Below are 19,565 nucleotides of genomic sequence, written 5' to 3'. Positions count from 1 at the left end.
CTTTTCCAGTTTGGATATCTTTTATTTATTTCTTTTGCCAGATTGCTCTGGCTAGGACTTTCAGTACTGTGTTGAATAGGAGTGGTGAAAGTGGGCATCCTTGTCTTGTTCTAGTTCTTGGAGGAAATGCTTTCAACTTTTCTCCATTCAGTGTGATATTAGATTTGGGTTTGTTGTATGTGGCCTTTATTACATTGAGATATGTTCATTTTATGCCTAGATTGTTGAGACTGTTTATCATAAAAAGATTCTAAATTTTATTAAATGCTTTTTCCTGCATCTATTGAGATAATTATATGGTTTTGTTATTTTTGTTTATGTAATATATCACTTTTATTGATTTGTATATGTTAAACCATCCTTATATTCCTAATATAAAACCCACTTGTTTATGGCGTATTATCTTTTTGTTATGCTGTTGAATTTGGTTTTCTAGTATTTTGCTGAGGATTTTTGCATCTATGCTCTTCAGACTACTGATCTGTAGTTTTTCTGTGGTTGTTGTGTTCTTGTATGGTTTTGGTATCAGGGTGATAGTGGTGTCATGGAATGAGTTATGAAGAATTCTCTCCTCTTTGAACTTTTGGAGCAATTTCAAAAGAACTGTTTATTCTTCTTTGTGTGTATGGAAAATCCATTTAGTTCTGAGATTCCTTTGATAAAAATTATTTATTACTGATTCAATGTTGCTATTCATTATAGGTCTGCTCAAGTTCTCTATTACCTCCTGATTCAAACGGGAGGTTGCATGTTTCCAGAAATTAATTTATTTCCTCTAGATTTTCTTGTTTGTGGAAGTAGAGTTCTTAATAATAATTTTTAAGAATCTTTGTATTTCTGTGATGTCATTTATAATTTCTTCTTTTGCTTTTCTGATTTTGTTGAAATCTCTCTTTTTTCATTTCTGATTTTGTTGTAATCTCTCTTTTTTTCATGATTAATCTGGATAGTGGATTATTTTGTTTACCTTTTTTAAGAACCAACACTTCCTGTTTCAGTGACCCTTTGTTCTTCTACCTTTCCTTTTTGGTCTCTATTTTACTTAGTTCTACTACAATTTTTTTTTTTTAACTCATTTTCTTCTGCCACTTTTCGGTTTAGTTTGTTCTTGTATTTCTAGTTCATGGCAGTCCATCATTAGGTTGTTAATTTGTAATGTTCCTACTTTTTTAGTATAGGCATTTAATACTATGAACATCCCTTTGGGAACTCCTTTTTCTTTATCCCACAGAATTTGATGTGTTGTGTTTTCCTTTTCATTTGTTTCAAAAATTGCTATAATTTCCACCTTAATTTCTTCATTGACACAATAATCATTAAGGAACATGTTTGATTTCCATGTATTTGTATAGTTTCCAAAGTTCCCAAAAGTAGTGATATTCAGTTTTATTCAAGCGTGGTCTGAGAAGATTCTTGATATGTTTTTAATGTTAAAAAATTCACTGAGACTTGTTTTGTGGCCTAAAATACAAGGTCTATACAAGGTCATACATGGTCTATCTTGGAGAATGTTCCATGTGCTTATGTGAAAAAAATGTACATTTCACAGTTGTTGAGTAGACTTTTCTGTCAAAGTGTGTTAAGTCTATTGCACCTAAAGTCCAAATAAGTTCAATATTTCTTTGTTGATTTCCCGTCTTAATGATGTCTAATGCTGTGAATGCGCAGTTGAAGTTGCACACTATTATTGTATTATTTTCCACCTCTCTCGTTAGATGTAGTAATATTTGTTTTATGAATCTGGTTGCTCCAGTATTGAGTGTATATATACTGAGTAATGTTATATCCTCCTGTTGCATTGATCCTTTTATCATTATACAATGACCTTATTTGTCTTTTTTAACTTTTTAATTTAATATCTGCTATATCTAGTATAGGTAAAGCTATTCCTACTCTCTTTTAGTTTCTATTTCTATAAAATATCTTTTTTCAACCCTTTTCTCTCAGTCTATGTATGTATTTACAGAGAAGGTGAATTTCTTGGAAGCAGCATTTAGATGGATCATGTTTCTTATATTTTCTGCCAATCTATCTCTCTTTAGAGGAGTATTTAATCCATTTGAGTTCAAGGTTAACATTTATACATGAGGTTTATTTTCTGTCAAGTCACTAAATCTTTTCAATTGTTTTATACATTGTTTGTTTCTTTTTCTCTGTTTGTCTTTATGGTTTGGTGAAATTTTGTTGTGTTAACAACTTGACTTTTCTTCCTTCTTTATGTGATTGTTTTATAATATCATTGAGTTTTATATGTTAATGAGTTATCATAATCATGAACATATACCTTTTATTTCCATGTCAAGGACATTTTTGAGCATTTGTTTTAAGTCTGGTCTAGTGGTGATAAATTCCCTCAGCAATTGCTTGTCTGGAAAAGACTTTATTTCTCCTTCATTTATGAAGCTTAATCATGCTGGATATAAACATTTTTATTGTATTTTTTTCTTTCAGCAATTTGTAAATCCCATTCCATTTTCTTCTGACCTGCGAAGTTTCTGCTAAGAAGCTCATTCTTAGTCTGATGGGGTTTCTTTCATAGGTGACTAGATGCATTTTTCTTGCTGATCATAGAAGTATTTCTTTTATGTTGACTTTAGATATTCTGATTTAATATGCCTTTTGCAATGTATTTGTCTTGGATTGCTGGGACTACTGTATCTGGATGTCTAAATCTCTTGCTACACTTGAGATGCTTCCATAAATAATTTTCTTAAATAGGATTTCTAAACTTATTTTTTATCTTTCTTTCTACCTCAGTAATACCAACAAATTGTAAGTATTGTTATTTTTGCACACTCATCTTAAGGGCTTTGTTCATTTGTCTTTATTTTTGTTTGATTGGATTACTTCAAAAGATGTGTCTTCATATTTTGAGAGTCTTCCTTCTGCTTGGTCTTTGGAATGTTTTTGTAACCCCTTCAATGAATTTATAAGTTCCAAAATTTCTGTTATTATTACATTTTTTTAGAAAATCTACCTTCTTAGTAAATTTCATATTAACAGCCTAAATTGATATTCTAATATATTTGTATTGCTTTACAAATTTCCATTTAAGGTCCAGGTGTGGTGGCTCATGCCTGTAATCCCAGCACTTTAGGGGCCAGCATGATTGGATCACCTGAGGTCAGGAGTTTAGACTAGCCTGGCCAAAAATGGTGAAACCCCATCTCTACTAAAAATACAAAAATTAGCCAAGTGTTGTGGCATGTGCTTGTAGCCCCAGCTCTTCAGGAGGCTGAGGCAGGAAAATCGCTTAAACAAGGGAAGCAGAGGTTGCAGTAGGCCAAGATTGCACCACTGCAATCTAGCCTAGGCAACAGAGTGAGACTCTGTCTCAAAAAAAAAAAAAAAATCAATTTAATTTCATTAAGCCTTTTTAAAGTCAATATTTTGATTTCCTTATCTGGCATTTTGAAGATTTCTTTTGCACAGAGTCTATTGCTGAAGAATTATTGTTTTAATTTGAGAGTGTTATAGTACATTTCTTTTTCAGGCTTTCTGCATCTATACATTGATTTCTGAGCAACCAGGGGAATAGGGGATTGTTCTTATTTTTGATTTACTTTCATTGAGTGTGGAATTTTGTTCTTGAAGATATGACTATGATAATAACTACAACCATTTTTTAAGAGATAGTATAAAAAGAAATAAATGTTATAGTGCAAATGCACAAGAAACTGCAAGAGAAGTGGGGATGATTATTGAGTATAAAAAGAGAAGAAATAAGGTCTAGGGTTTGATAGCACAATTGGGTGACTATAGTTTAAAGTACTTTGTTGTATATTATAAAACAAGAGAGTGGAATTGGAAAGTTACACCACAAAGAAATAATAAATGTTTAAACTGTTGGATACTTCAGTTACAGATTTCATAACTACACATTGTATGTATGTGTCATAACATCTTATATATCCCATAAATACATACAACTATTATGTAGTCACAAAATTTAAAAATTTTAAATTAGGTTTGTAATTAAAAAAGAGCTACATTAACATAAAAAGTATGGGTTAGAAAATGGCCACATCCCTTTTCTACCTATTTTAAGTGATTATTAATGAGCAACATGGTAAAGTGGTTATGACCACCAGCTCTAAATCTGGCATCATAATCCCAGCTTTAAATCTGGTATCATAATTCAAAGTAAGAGGAGAGCAGATTTTTCCCCCGTCTTTTTCTTTCCAGATTTGTAATTACAGGACCAGTTTTGACAGTCAGCATGTATGTTAACAGTTTATCCAAATTATAAGACAGTGTCTTCTGGAAGTGAACTGAAAATAAACTTTTTGTTTTTGATTTCAGCTTTAGTTTTGATCTAAAGTTCTGATTATAAACTTTCATCTCAGAGCCAAACATCCTCCCCTTGTGAATTTTTATAAACGTTTTATTCTGAGAGATTTCCAAAGTGTTTCTGCAAAGAAAACTGGGTATTTGAAAAAATTTTAAAAGTGACTTTTTTTTTCTTTAAGGTAGAGAGGGTCGTGTGAGTTCTGCCTTATGGAAGGGCTATTGTATGTGAGATACCTTATAAAAATATTGTTAATCCACAAAATAAAGCTGTAAAATGGGTATCAATAGCTTAATTTTACGTATGAGTAAACTGCAGAATAGCTAAGTAACTTGCCCAAGATAACAAAACTAGGAGGTAGCCTGCACTTCAAATTTGGATGTGTCATGCTCTAACACAAATATTCCCATTGGCAGAAAACATTCCTATATTCACAAAAGTTAAATGCTCCAGAATGTTGAATTTATCTTATAGTTCTCAAAGTGTTCATATTAAAAGTCTTCAGCAAGCCTGAAAAAACCTGGCATAAGGGAAGCTCCTTTCACAAGTACCTGTATTAGCTTCTAATCATAGCAGATATGAAAAGGAAGGGAAAAATAAACAGGAGATGGGCAGATAGCTCTGTACATGTATTTTTAAAACATCTCAGGGGGAAGGTAAAGGTGGAACTTGACAACTGAAGTTACCTAATCACTTAAGGCTTTATTGAAACCTACATGTTCTGAGTACCTAGCATACAACATACTAAGATTAGCTTCATTCCCCTGTGTCCCTGTTCTTGCCGTGGTTTCCCCTCTGCCTGGCATAATCTTTATCTCTTCTCTACCTGGTTAAGGTTTCCAAATCATTCAAGATTTGGGAGACTGCAACTCCTCCATCAAGAAGCCTTCACTGATTTCCATATAGGAATGGGCACACTCTCTGTGAATAGCATATATGCCTATTCCTTATAGGCATTCACCAAACTGTGCTTTCTTTAAATATTTTACTATTTTACTTATTTTTTTCATGAGTTTCTTTTCTCTACACCTCTAACATATGGACCACAATAGAAGCTCAATAAATGTTTACACAAAGAAAAAAGTAAGTAAAGAAAGAGGTAAACATACCTTCCCATCATGTCCCTTTGCTGACATCATTGCGATCCACAACTGAAAAGAGTACTTCATTTTCTTCAGTTTAACATGTTGAACTGAGGCTCCTAGAATAGTTTCAAGGTGAACCACAACCTTATAAAAGAAAGATATAAAAACAGACAAACATGATGAGAAGAGGAGATACTACTGAAGAGTGACATCAGCAAGATGGCAGAGCAGAAAGCGCCAGGCCCTCATTGCCCCATGGAAACACCAAAAAAACAAACAAAAAAACAAAAACGAAACAAAACAGCCCAAAATATATAGAGCAAAGTAGTTTTGTGAGAACTCTAGAAACAAGCTAAGAAGCTGAAGCAACCAAGGAAATGCCTAAAAAAAAAAAAAAAAACTACACTCAAAATGCTAGAAAATTTCATGTCATTTCTGCTTGCCCTTGTCCCACTCCCTCTCTAACACAGCACTGAGTGTCTGAAAGAATCCATCAAATTATTGGTTCCTCCATTGGAATGAAAGAATATGAATGGAACTTGCTTGTAAAGTTCTAGCTTCTCTGGGGACAGTCTGAGGGACTGTTTTGTCTTTTCTGACTTGGAATACTAACTGGAATGATAGCATAGTTTAGACTGTAGGCTGGAAAATGCTTAGAGCAGCGGTGGAAGCTATTGCACAAATGGATTGCTGGGTTACTGCAGATATATGGGTACCTGTGAGCAAGAGATTACATGCAGCGAAATAAAATACAACTTAAGCTCTGAGAAGAAGCAGAAGTAAGACACTGCTGATCATTGTAAGGACCCACCATACCACCCTTCTTTGCTTCTAGACCTATAACTAGACTCAAGTCTTGTCAGGTCATGTTTATTTTTCTAATTTATATAGACATAAATCCAGGGAATACGTATGACAATGGATATTAAAAGTATGGATAATTGTGGAAGAAACACAAACCTGAAACAGGCCAAATGTATTGATATGAGCCCAAGAAGGAGAGAGTCTCGATTTAGTGTTGCAGCTCAGTGTGTCAGAAAATACTCTAAAATAAGTTTAGAAACACATAGACCAAAAAGTGTCCTACACTAAATGAAGTTGAAATTCCAGTCCTGCCTTGACATACTGTAGAGGAAAGAATCCAAATTCTTAGCGACATTTATCATTTAAGACCTTCTCCCCCACCTTGGGAGAGTACTGAGAACAATTCTTAGCCACAATTACGAGAAATAAATTTTTGTGGGAACCCTATCGTCTTTGAAGATCACTTTTCTCTGTAGGTCAGAAATTACATGGATTGATACCATTAAACTAAAGAAAATAAATTTAATAGAAATAATTGGATTCCCAAGTGGCAGGGGAAAAGTGGCAGCACTTAACTGACAAAAACTACATAAGCAGAAGAGTCAAAGCAGCAATCAGAATAATCTGACTGATGCAGACCTATGACATTGTTAGTTAATCATGTTTCTAGTAGTGAGACAGATAATAAGTCCATTATATTCTTACTAAATCTGTATAAGCAGAGGAGTCCTAGGTCAATTGAACAAAATTCTAGCTTGTAACATAAAACAGTCATGGCCCTTCAATCAATTCCCAGGCTTGAGCCAGTTTACAGACTCACAACCCTTGAATGAAGGGAAGAATGGGTCCCCTGGAAGAAGCATCCCACCACACGCCCAACAACATATAATGTCAATCTTTCTCACAGCTTTCCCCAAAATAAATTATGGCATGGAAGAACTAGGGAAAAATAATCAGAAGTTTTGGAGAATATTGGACACAGGTCCTGAACTGATACTAATGCCAGGAGACCTAAAATGACACTATAGTCTACAATCAGAATAGTGGCTTATGGAGGTCAGGTGAACAATAGAGGTGTTTTTGTTTTTGTTTTAATATTTATAATTTAGGAGAAAGTAGTTTTGTTACATGGATATATTGCATAATGGTGAAGTCTGGGGTTTCAGTGTAGCCATCAACCTAATAATGTACATTGTATCCGCTAAGTAATTGTTCATCCTTCACCCCCTCTGATCCCCCCCATCCTTTTGAGTCTCTAGTGTCTATTATTTTACTCCTTATGTCCAGTTCTATACATTATTTAGCTCTCACTTATAAGTGAAAATATGTGGTATTTGCCTTTCTGTTTCCAAACCATTCACTTAAGACAATGGCCTCCAGTTCCATTGATGTTGCCGGAAAAAAAAAAAATGACTTTATTCTCTTTTTTAATGGCTGAATACAATCCATTGTATATATACACCACATTTTCTTTATCCGATAATCCATTGATTGACAGTTTAGTTGATTCTATATCTTTTCTATTGTGAATAATGCTGGTATAAACACATGAGTGTAGATATCCTTTTGTATAAAATTTATTTCCCTTTGGGTAGATAACCAGTAGTGGAATTATTGCATAGAATGGTAGTTCTATTTTTAATTCTTTGAGAACCCTATGTATTGTATTAATTACAAGTTATATTCATTAATATTCCTACTAAAGCTTATGAGTGCTTCCTTTTTTCTCCATACTTGCCAATATCTGTTATTTTTTGACTTCTTAGTAATAGCTACTGTGGTGTAATACAATAGCTAATCAAAATTTTAATTTGCATTTCATTGATTAATAATGTTAAGCAGTTTTTTATGTGTTTGTTGGCCATTTGTATGTCTTCTTTTGAAAAAGTCTGTTTATGCCATTTGCCTACATTTTAGCAGAATTTTTTTTTTTTTTTTTTTTTTTTTTGAGATGGAATCTCGCTCTATGGCCCAGGCTGGAGTGTAGTGGCGTCATCTGGGCTCACTGCAAGCTCCACCTCCCAGGTTCACGCCATTCTCCTGCCTCAGCCTCCCAAGTAGCTGGGACTACAGGCACCCGCCACCACACCCAGCTAATTTTTTTTTTGTATTTTTAGTAGAGATGGGGTTTCACCGTGTTGGCCACGGTGGTCTCGATCTCCTGACCTCGTGATCCGCCCACCTCGGCCTCCCAAAATGCTGGGATTACAGGCGTGAGCCGCTGCACCTGGCCTTGGCAGAATTATTTGTTGTTGTTGAGATGTCTGAGTTCTTTGTGGAACCTAGTTATTAAAATTTTATTGGATGTATTGTTTGTAAATAGTTTATTCCATTCTGCACGTTGTCTGTTTATTTTGTTGATAATTTCTTTTGTTGTAAAGAAGCACTTTAGTTTAAGTTCCAGTTGTCTATTTTTGGTATTGTGCATTTGTTTTTAAGGTCTTTGCCAAAAATGATGTTCAGAATAGTTTTCCCTGTTTTCTTCCTGTATTTTTATAGTTTTGGTCTTACACTTAAGCCTTTAATACATTTGTGATAATTTTTGCATATGGTGAGAGATACAGGTCCATATTTATTCTTCTGTGTATGGCCACCTAATTTTCCAAGAACCCTTTTTGAATAGGATGTTGTTTTCACAGCCTATCTTTTGTTGACTTTATCGAAGACCAGTTGGCTGTAGTTATGTGGCTTAATTTCTGGGTTCTCTCTTCTGTTCTTTTGATCTATGTGTCTATTTTTATACCAATACCATGCTGTTGTAGTTTCTATGGCTTTGTAATATAATTTGAAATTAGGTAATGTGATGCATCCGACTTAGTTCCTTTTGCATAGGATTGCTTTGGCTACGCAAGCTCTTTTGTGGTTCCATATGAATTTGGTGATTTTTTCTAATTCTGTGCAAAATTACATTGGTATTTTGATGAGAATTGAAATGAATCTGTAGATTGCTTTAGATAATATAGCCATTTTAATGATATTCATTCCTCTTATTCAAAAGCATATGATTTTTTCAATTTATTTTTGTCATCTCAAATTCCTTTAATCAGTGTTTGATAGTTTTCCTTGTAGGTATTTTTCACTTCCTTGGTTAAATGCATTCCAGATATTTTATTTTTACAGCTATTGTAAATGCCAACAAACTGACAACTTGATTTGGTTCTAAGCTTGATTATTACTGGTAAATAGTAATTTTTGTACATTGATTTTGTATCCTGAAACTTCACTGAATTCATTTATCAAATCTAGGAGTCTTTGGGGTAGAGTCTTTAAAGTTTTCTATGTATAAGGTCATATTATCAGCAAACAGAAATAATTTGACTTCTTTTTAAATTCAGAGGGCTTTTATTTCTTTCTCTTGCCTGACTGCCCTGGCTACAACTGCCAGTATTACGTTGAAAAGGAGCAGTGAAAATGGGCATTTTTGTCTTGTTTCAGTTTTTAGAAAGAATGCTTTCAACTTTTCCCCATTCAGTATAAGGCTGGCTATGGGCTTCTTATATACGGTTTTTATCACTTTGAGGTATGTTCCTTCTATGCCTAGTTTTTAAAGAGTTTTTATAATAAAGTTATGCTGAATTCTATTAATTTTTTTCTGCATCTATGGAGATGATCATATGGCTTTTGCTTTTAATTCTGTTTATGTGGTGAATTACTTTTATTGATTTGTGTATGTTGAACCATCCTTTCATCTCTGGGATAAAACCAACTTGATCATGATGTATTATCCTTTTGATGTGGTGTTGGATTCAGTTAGTTAAAATTTTGTTGAGGATTTTCACATCTATGTTTATCTGGGATATTGGTTTGTCGATTTCTTTTCTCTTCTATTTTCATATGTTTATAAGTGGCTTTGTTAATAAGGTGATACTGGCATCATAGAATGAGATAGAAATAATCCCTTCCATATTGATTTTTTTTTAATTGTTTCAGTAGGACTGGAATAAGTTCTGCTTTGCACAGTGGGTAGAATTGAGCTGTAAATCCATTTGGTCCTGGGCCTTTCTTTGTTGGGAAGTTTTTTAATATTATTATTACTCAATCTCAGTACTCATTTCTGATCTGCTCATGATTTCTATTTTTTTCCGTTTCAATCTTAGGAGGTCGTATGTTTCCAGAAATTTATCCATTTCCTCTAGTTTTTCTAACTTATTGGCATAGAGTTGTTCATGCTACTCTCTAGTTATCTTATTTCTGTGATATCAGTTATAATGCCTCCTTTTTCATTTCCAATTGTGTTTATCTGAATCATCTCTCTTCTTCTCATGGTTATTCTAGAGAGAGTTCTGTCAATTTTCATTATTTTTTTAAATAAACTTCATTCCATTGCTTTTTAATTATTGTTTATTTGCTCTAAATTTCATTTAGTTTTGCTCTGATGTTTGTTATTTTTCTTCTATTAGATTTGGGTTTGGTTTGTTCATATTTTCTGGTTCATTGAGTTGTGATGGTAGATTGTTAATTTATAGTCTTTTTATTACTTTGATGTAGGCATTTAACATTATAAACGTCCATGTAAATACCAGTTCTGCTGTATTACAAAGGTTTAGGTATGTTTTGTTTCCATTTTCATTTGTTTCAAATATTATTTAATTTATGTCTACATTTTTTCATTGACTCAAAGATTATGCAGGAACATGTTGTTTAATTTCCATGTATTTTTACAGTTCAAGGGTTCCTTTTGGAACTGATTTCTAGTTTTATTCCACTGTGGTCTGAGAAGATATTTTTTATAAGTTTGATTTCTTAAAACTTATTGAGGCTTGCTTTGTGGCCTAAAATATGGTCTATCCTGGAGAATTTTCCATGGGCCGATTGAAGGAATTCTGAAGTTGTTGAGAATGTTCTTTAAATGTCTATTAGGTCTACTTGGTCTAACGTCCAGTTTAAGTCTTGCATTTGTTTTTCCCTTTTCTGGCTTGATAATCTATGTAGTGCTGTCACTGGAGTGTTGAAGTCTCCAGCTATTATTGTATTGCTATATCTTTCCTTAGTTCTAGTAATATTTGTTTTATGATTCTGGGTGCATATATACTTAGGGTTTATTACATCTTCTTGTTGAATTGATCCATTTATCATTATATACTGACCTTTTTTTACTGTTCTTGATTTAAAGCCAGTTTTAACTGACATAGGTATAAAATCAATATGGAAGGGATTATTTCTATCTCATTCTATGATGCCAGTATCACCTTATTACAAAAGCCAGTTATAAACATATGAAACACATGATACTCTTGCTTACTTTTGGTGTCTGTTTGCACAGAATATCTGTCTTCACCCATTACCTTCAGTCTATAATTGTATTTATGAGTAAGGTGAGTCTTTTTCAAGAATAAAATAATAGATCATGTTTTTAACATCTATTCTGCCAATTGTGTCTTTTAAGTGGAGTATTTAATTCATTCACAATCAAGGCTGATATTGATGTGTCACGTTTTGTTCCTGTCATAATCTTAATTGTTATCTAGTTTTTTCGTATATTCTTTGGCCTGTGAGTTTTATACTATTGTGTGCTCTTATGATGGAGAGTATTGACCTTTTTATCCTTATTTAGAACTCTGTCAGCATTTCCTGTAGAACGAGTATAGTCATGATAAATTCACTCAGCATTTGTTCATCTAGAAAATACTTCATTTCTTCATTTATAAACATTATAGCAGGATTCAAATTTCGTATTTAAAAGTGTTTTTTTCATGAAGAACTCTAGAAATAGAACTTCAATTTCTTCAGGCTTATAAAGTTTCTGCTGAGAAGTCTGCTGTTTATGTGATGGGCTTTCCTTTATAGGTGACTCAAAGCGTTTCTGTTGCTAATTTTAGGATTTTTTCCTTCACTTCAATTGTAGTCTGGTTATTATATGCCATGGTAAGTACTTTCTTGCAATAATTTTTCCAGAATTCCTTGAGTCTCTTGTATCTGGATATCTAGATCTTTTACTAGACTAGGGAAGCTTTTCTCAACTATTTCCTCAAATAGATTTTGCAATCTTGTTGTGTTTTTTATTCTCTCTTGGGAATACCTATGATTCATAGGTTTGGAGATTTTACATAGTTCCAAACTTTTTGAAGGCTTTTTAAAAAATTATTTCTTTTTTTGTCAGACTGGATTAATTTGAAAGACCTATCTTCAAGTTCTGAGATTCTTTATTCTCCCTGGCCTAGTCTACTGTTGAAGGTTTTAATTGTATGTTGTAATTCCTTTCTTAATTTTTTTATTTTCAGATTTTTTTGTTTTTTAATATCTAACTTTTTGGTAAATTTCTCACTTATATCCTTAATTGATTTTTTATTTCTTTGTATTGCTTTTCAGCTTTCTCTTTGATTTCATTGAGTATCTTTAAAATTAATGTTTTGAATTCTTTATGTGGTATTTCAAAAATTTCATTTTGATTAGGATCCATTGCTAACAACAAGTTGGTGTGCTTGTTTGGGAATGTCATAACACCCACATTTTTTCATATTTCCAGAATTGTTACACTGCTTTCTCCTCATCTGGAGATATTTTCTCTTGTTATTTTTTAAATTTACTTTTGCTTATAAACGCCATATTTATTCCCTTTGGAGATATGACTATAATGTTTGTTGAGTAGGGTTGTTTGGCTTTGCTTCTAAGTGTTTTTAGTGGTAAGCACTCTATAAGAATTCCTTGGTTATAGACAGTTTTAATGTGTTTCTCAAATGCTGGTTGTAGTAGCAGTATACTGAATATGTGAATAGGCTTATGTTCTCCTGTGTCTCTGGGGTGGCAGAGGTCTTGGGAAGTTTATCTGGGACTGGTTCCCAGATATTTTTCTCTATGCCTCAAGCTTGTGTCAGCTGATTTTATATTGGGTTGCTTAGTTCAAACTTCAGGGCTGTAGGTGTTGCTTACAGGTAAGAGCCAGCCAGCTGTCTCAGTAGCAGTAGGGGTCTTTGTTTACACGGAGAAAATCTCCTGTGCCTCAAGCAATGGAGTAGTCTGTGAAATGCCCAGTGGCCTGGGTTCTATGCTCAGCCCCAGAGATGGGGTAATGCTGTGCAGAATTTGAAGAGGCAAACCTGTCCTCACGTCCTTCAATGGTGGACACCAAAAAAAGGACTGACTGGAGTAGCAGGGGAATAGTGTAGAATTTGTTTAATTTCCATAGTCATAAATAGCCTCAGTGTGGTGGCTTTCTCAAATGCCAATTGTAGTCTTAATGTACCAGGTGGGTAAGTGGGTTCAAGACCTACTGAGTAGCTGGGGTTGTGTGGGCAATGAAGGCAGCAGATGTCACACAAATCATATCTCCTTTCTGAGTGCTATGCTATTGTGTCGGCCGATGTTGTAATGGACTATGCAATTTGTCCTCCTGTTCATTAGGTCGTACTTTCAGGTGAGAGCCAGCTGTGGTCGTGGCTGTGGGGTTCAAGCTTGAGCTTTGTTTACCAGGATAAATACTCAGATATCTCAGAAAATGGGCTAGGCTATAGAGCTCCCTGGGGGCGTGGTCCTGTTGTCTGTATCCAAGGCAGGTGAAAGGGGCAAAGCTGAGTGGGACTGGACTAGGCAAGTCCATGCTTAGGCTCCCCAATGGCAGGCACAAGCACCAGCCCAGACAGGAGTTAGATAGCAATTCTAACACCACTGGGGCAATGCTCCAGGAAGGAGTGAAGGAACCTCTGCTGTGCCAAAGAGCATGCATGAAGAAAGGGGCAGCTTTGAATTCAAACCCTAGCATGTGGCAGTGGGTCCCACCTTGCTTCCACACTCTCAACCTGGTGGAGCTCTCTCCTGCAACCTACCATTGGCAGCAAGCTAAAACAGCCAGACAAGACACAAACAGTTTGCCTTCAGATCATTAAATTGTCCCAGGCTGCCAAACTCCCTGATTGGAACAAAACTGAGGCTCCCAGGCCACATCCATGCTGGTCTAGTCCTGCCAAGGGAAGAGATCCCAATTTCTGCACCTGCAGCTCATGCCCATGCCACACTCACCTCTCAGTTCTGTCCATGAAGTCTCCTTCCCCACATGAGACTAGATTGCAAATCTCAGTCCAGAGACTTGCCAAACTGGAGACTTTCACCCATTCTGGATAGTAGATTTCCGTGCAGTTCTCTATGAGTTAGGATTAGAAATATCCTCCTTCTATTAGTGGTAGAGTATAGAAGTGCACAAAAAGCACTTCCCAATGCCACTCTTCATAGCCTCCTCACGGATCACCAAGTCAGATCCTGTGCTTGGTAGGATCAAGGAGCTCCCTCGTGGCCTGGATTTCCCAGTTCCCCAATGATAATATGTATCAGAGAGAAATTCTCTCCCCCTCTTACACACTGGTGACTCACTCACAAATTTCCATTGGACCCACCCATAGCATGGGCTGCTGCTGGCTAAAATTTTTAAAGTTTCTGAAGTTTACTTCACTTTTATGTCCAGCTCTCATGTTCCTTCTTGGATAAAATTTTACAGTGTGACTCTCTACCTGCTATTTTGCTATTTTCAGGTGGGTGTGGTATGATAACAAAGCCTCTAATCCATAATCATTTCCAGCCTCCCAGAGTGTCCTTGTGTCCTCCCTGCAAATCTTTTATCACCTGTAGGCCACAGAGGGACAGAGGCAATGGCATAGACACCTGGGCCTCCTGGAGCAGAAGAGAAGGAACAATGGAGTGAACCTGAGCTCAGTGGACAGGCAGAAGAGACAAAATCTCTGTCAGATCATCAGATTATAGGTTTAGCTGACATTCATTTCACAGCGTGTGCAGTGAGTCCATGAAACCATCTTGCGATTATTTCCTCAGCTCTGCAGTGCATAATTTGAATAGATATACTCAGCAACTGGCAGAATTCCCACATCACTTCCCTGACCTATGGAGTGAGTGCTGTTGTCACGGTAGAGGATAAATAGAAGCAACTAAAACTGCTCCTATCTAGGAAAATAGTAAACCAAAATCAGTACTGCCTTCCTGGAGGGATTGCAAAGACCAGTTCCATCAAGAACTTAAAGGACGCAGGGGTGGTAATTCCCATCACATCCCCATTTAACTCACATATCTCCTATTTGGCCTGTGCAGAAAACAGATGGATCCTGGAGAATGACAATGGATTATTGTGAGCTTGATGAGATGATAACTCCAAACAGCTGTTGTGCCAAATGTGGGTTCACTGCTAGAGCAAATTAACACATCCCCTGGTATCTGGTATAGAGCTATTGACTAAAAGAATGTTTTTTTTTTTTCCTATGTCTGTTAGTAAAGACAGACAGAAGCAGTTTGTTTCAGCTAACAAAGCAAGCGATAAAATATCGTACCTCAGGAGCAGGACTCTTCAGCTCCTTGCAATAATTTAGTTTGTAGGACTTTGCCTTTTGTTTACACAAGGCATTGCACTGGTCCATTAAATCAGCAACATAATTCTCATTGGATTTAGTAGGTAAGAAGTAGCAACTACTCTAGACTTATTGGGAAAACATTGCTTTATTTCCCCATCATAATGCCTCTTCTAATCAAGGAACTCATTTCACAGCAAATGAAGTGTGTCAACGGACCCATGCTCAACAAATTCACTATTACCACATCTTCACTCCTACGGACTGGATTGTGTCCCTTCTTTCACCAAATTTATATGTCGCAACCCTAACCCTTAATGTGACTGTATCTAGAGATAGTCTTTAAGATTTAATGAGATCATAAGAGTGAGGCTTTAATATGATAGGACTGTGGCCTTATAAGAAGAAGATAGAGGTATTTATTCTATTTCCCAGAGCCTTGTGAGAAGGTGGCCATCTGTAAGCCAGGAAGAGAGCCTTCACCAAAACCTGACAATACTGGCACCGTGATATCAGATTCCTACCCTCTAGAACTATGAAAAAATAAATTTATGTTGCTTAAAAAACACAGTCTATGGTATTATGTTATGGGTCACTGCAACCGCCACCTCTTGGGTTCAAGCAACTCTCCGGTCTCACCCACCTGAGTAGCTGAGTAGCTGGGATTACAGGCGCACACCACCACACCTGGATAATTTTTGTATTTTTAGAAGAGACGGGGTATCACCATGTTGGTTAGGCTGGTCTCAGACTCCTGATCTTGTGATCTGCCTGCCTTGGCCTCCCAAAGTGCTGGGATTAAAGGTGTGGGCCAGTTCACCCGGCCAAAAACACCTTTGTGGCTTCTTGATAATAGTTTTCACTCATGTGTTGGAGCTAAAATGTTAATCTTATGAAGGTAATGAATAGAATGCTGATTACCAGAGGCTGGGAAGAGTACTGGGAAGGTGAAATAATGCAGGTTGATTACTGTGAACAAAAATAAACAAAACCAAAGACAAAAACCACATGATTATCTCAATAGATGCAGAAAAGGCCTTTGACAAAATTCAACAACTCTTCATGCTAAAAACTCTCAATAAATTAGGTATTGATGGAATGTATCTCAAAATAATAAGAGCTATCTATGACAAACCCACAGCCAATATCATACTGAATGGGCAAAAACTGGAAGCATTCCCTTTGAAAACTGGCACAAGACAGGGATGCCCTCTCTCACCACTCCTATTCAACATAGTGTTGGAAGTTCTGGTCAGGGAAATCAGGCAGGAGAAGGAAATAAAGGGTATTCAATTAGGAAAAGAGGAAGTCAAATTGTCCCTGTTTGCAGATGACATGATTGGATATCTAGAAAACCACATTGTCTCAGCCCAAAATCTCCTTAAGCTGATAAGCAACTTCAGCAAAGTCTCAGGATACAAAATCAATGTACAAAAATCACAAGCATTCTTATACACCAATAACAGACAAACAGAGAGTCAAATCATCAGTGAACACCCATTCACAATTACTTCAAAGAGAATAAAATACCTAGGAATCCAACTTACAAGGGATGTGAAGGACTTTTTCAAGGAGAACTACGAACCACTGCTCAATGGAATAAAAGAGGATACAAACAAATGGAAGAACATTCAATACTCATGGGTAGGAAGAATCAATATCATGAAAATGGCCATACTGCCCAAGGTCATTTACAGATTCGATGCCATCCCCATCAAGCTAGCAATGACTTTCTTCACAGAATTGGAAAAATCTACTTTAAAGTTCATATGGAACCAAAAAAGAGCCCACATCGCCAAGTCAATCCTAAGCCAAAAGAACAAAACTGGAGGCATCATGCTACCTGACTTCAAACTATACTACAAGGCTACAGTAACCAAAACAGGATGGTACTGGTACCAAAACAGAGATATATATCAATGGAAAAGAACAGAGCCCTCAGAAAGAATGCCACATATCTACAACTATCTGATCTTTGACAAACCTGAGAAAAACCAGAAATGGGGAAAGGATTCTCTATTTAATAAATGGTGCTGGGAAAACTGGCTAGCCATATGTAGAAAGCTGATACTGGATCCCTTCCTTACACCTTATACAAAAATCAATTCAAGATGGATTAAAGACTTACATGTTAGACCTAAAACCATAAAAACCCTAGAAGAAAACCTAGGCATTACCATTCAGGACATAGGCATGGGCAAGGACTTCATGTCTAAAACACCAAAAGCAATGGCAACAAAAGCCAAAATTGACAAAGGTGATCTAATTAAACTCAAGATCTTCTGCACAGCAAAAGAAACTACCATCAGAGTGAACAGGTAACCTACAAAATGGGAGAAAATTTTCGCAACCTACTCATCTGACAAATGGCTAATATCCCGAATCTACAATGAACTCAAACAAATTTACAAGAAAAAAACAAACAACCCCATCAAAAAGTGGGTGAAGGACGGGAACAGACACTTCTCAAAAGAAGACATTTATGCTGCCAAAAAACACACGAAAAAATGCTCACCATCACTGGCCATCAGAGAAATTCAAATCAAAACCACAATGAGATACCATCTCACACCACTTAGAATGGCAATCATTAAAAAGTCAGGAAACAACAGGTGCTGGAGAGGATGTGGAGAAATAGGAACACTTTTACACTGTTGGTGGGACTGTAAACTAGTTCAACCATTGTGGAAGTCAGTGTGGTGATTCCTCAGGGATCTAGAACTAGAAATACCATTTGACTCAGCCATCCCATTACTGGGTATACACCCAAAGGACTATATATCATGCTGTTATAAAGACACATGCACATATATGTTTATTGTGGCACTATTCACAATAGCAAAGACTTGGAACCAACCCAAATGTCCAACAATGATAGACTGGATTAAGAAAATGTTGCACTTATACACCATGGAATACTATGCAGCCATAAAAAATGATGAGTTCATGTCCTTTGTAGGGACATGGATGAAATTGGAAATCATCATTCTCAGTAAACTATCACAAGGACAAAAAACCAAACACCGCATGTTCTCACTCATAGGTGGGAATTGAACAACGAGAACACATGGACACAGGAAGGGGAACATCACAGTCTGGGGACTGTTGGGTGGGGGGAGGGGGGAAGGATAGCATTAGGAGATATACCTAATGCTAAATGACGAGTTAATGGGTGCAGCACACCGGCATGGCACATGTATACATATGTAACTAACCTGCACATTGTGCACATGTACCCTAAAACTTAAAGTATAATAATAATAAAAATATATATATACTTTGAAAGAATAAAAGGGGGCAGGCAAGATGGTCAAACAGGAACAGCTCTGGCCTGCAGCTCCCAGCCAGATCAACGCAGAAGGTGGGTGATTTCTGCATTTCCAACCGAGGTACTCGGCTCATCTCATTGGGACTGGTTAGACAGTGGGTGAAGCCCATGGAGGATGAGCCAAAGCAGGGTGGGGTGTCACCTCACCTGGGATGCACAAGGGGTCAGGGAACTCCCTCGCTTAGCCAAGGGAAGCCATAAGGGACTGTGCCATGAGGGATGGTGCAATACGGCCCCAGATAACACGCTTTTCCCACAATCTTCAAAACCCACAGACCAGGAGATTCCCTCAGGTGCCTACACCACCAGGGCCCTGGGCTTCAAGCAAAACACTGGGCAGCAGTTTGGGCAGACACTGAGCTAGCTGCAGGAGTTTTTTCTCAAAGCCCGGTGGTGCCTGGAACACTAGGAAAACAGAACTGTTCACTCCCCTGGAAAAAGGGCTGAAGCCAGGCAGACAAGTGGTCTAGCTCACCGAATTCCACCCCCATGGAACCCAGCAAGTGAAGATCCACTGGCTTGAAATTCTCACTGTGAGTACAGCAGTCTGAAGTCGATAGGGCATGCTCTGGCATGGTGGGGGGAGGGAGGGACACAATTACTAAGGCTTGAGTAAGTGGTTTTCCCCTCAGTGTAAACAAAGCCCTCAGGAAGTTCAAACTGGGGGGAGCCCACCACAGCTCAGCAAAACCACTGTAGCCAGACTGTGTCTCTAAATTCCTCCTCTCTTGGAAGGGCATCTCTGAAAGAAAGGCAAGAGCCCCAGTCAGCAG

The 19,565-nt window shown here is 36.7% G+C and overlaps 1 protein-coding gene across 1 annotated transcript in view; it reads right to left on the bottom strand.

Moving 5' to 3' along the window:
- FAAH2 (fatty acid amide hydrolase 2) overlaps nucleotides 1-19,565 on the bottom strand; it is a 210,219-nt gene that overhangs the window by 57,496 nt on the left and 133,158 nt on the right. Inside the window, 1 exon segment of the mRNA XM_055106172.2 lies at nucleotides 5,398-5,517. Within this exon segment, the coding sequence (XP_054962147.1) occupies nucleotides 5,398-5,517 (120 nt within the window).

The sequence above is a fragment of the Pan paniscus genome, chromosome X (assembly GCF_029289425.2).
Source record: "Pan paniscus chromosome X, NHGRI_mPanPan1-v2.0_pri, whole genome shotgun sequence".
In the NCBI taxonomy this organism is placed as follows: domain Eukaryota; kingdom Metazoa; phylum Chordata; class Mammalia; order Primates; family Hominidae; genus Pan; species Pan paniscus.
Note: the sequence above shows the minus strand (reverse complement) of the source record. Positions and strands in the feature narration are given on the sequence as shown.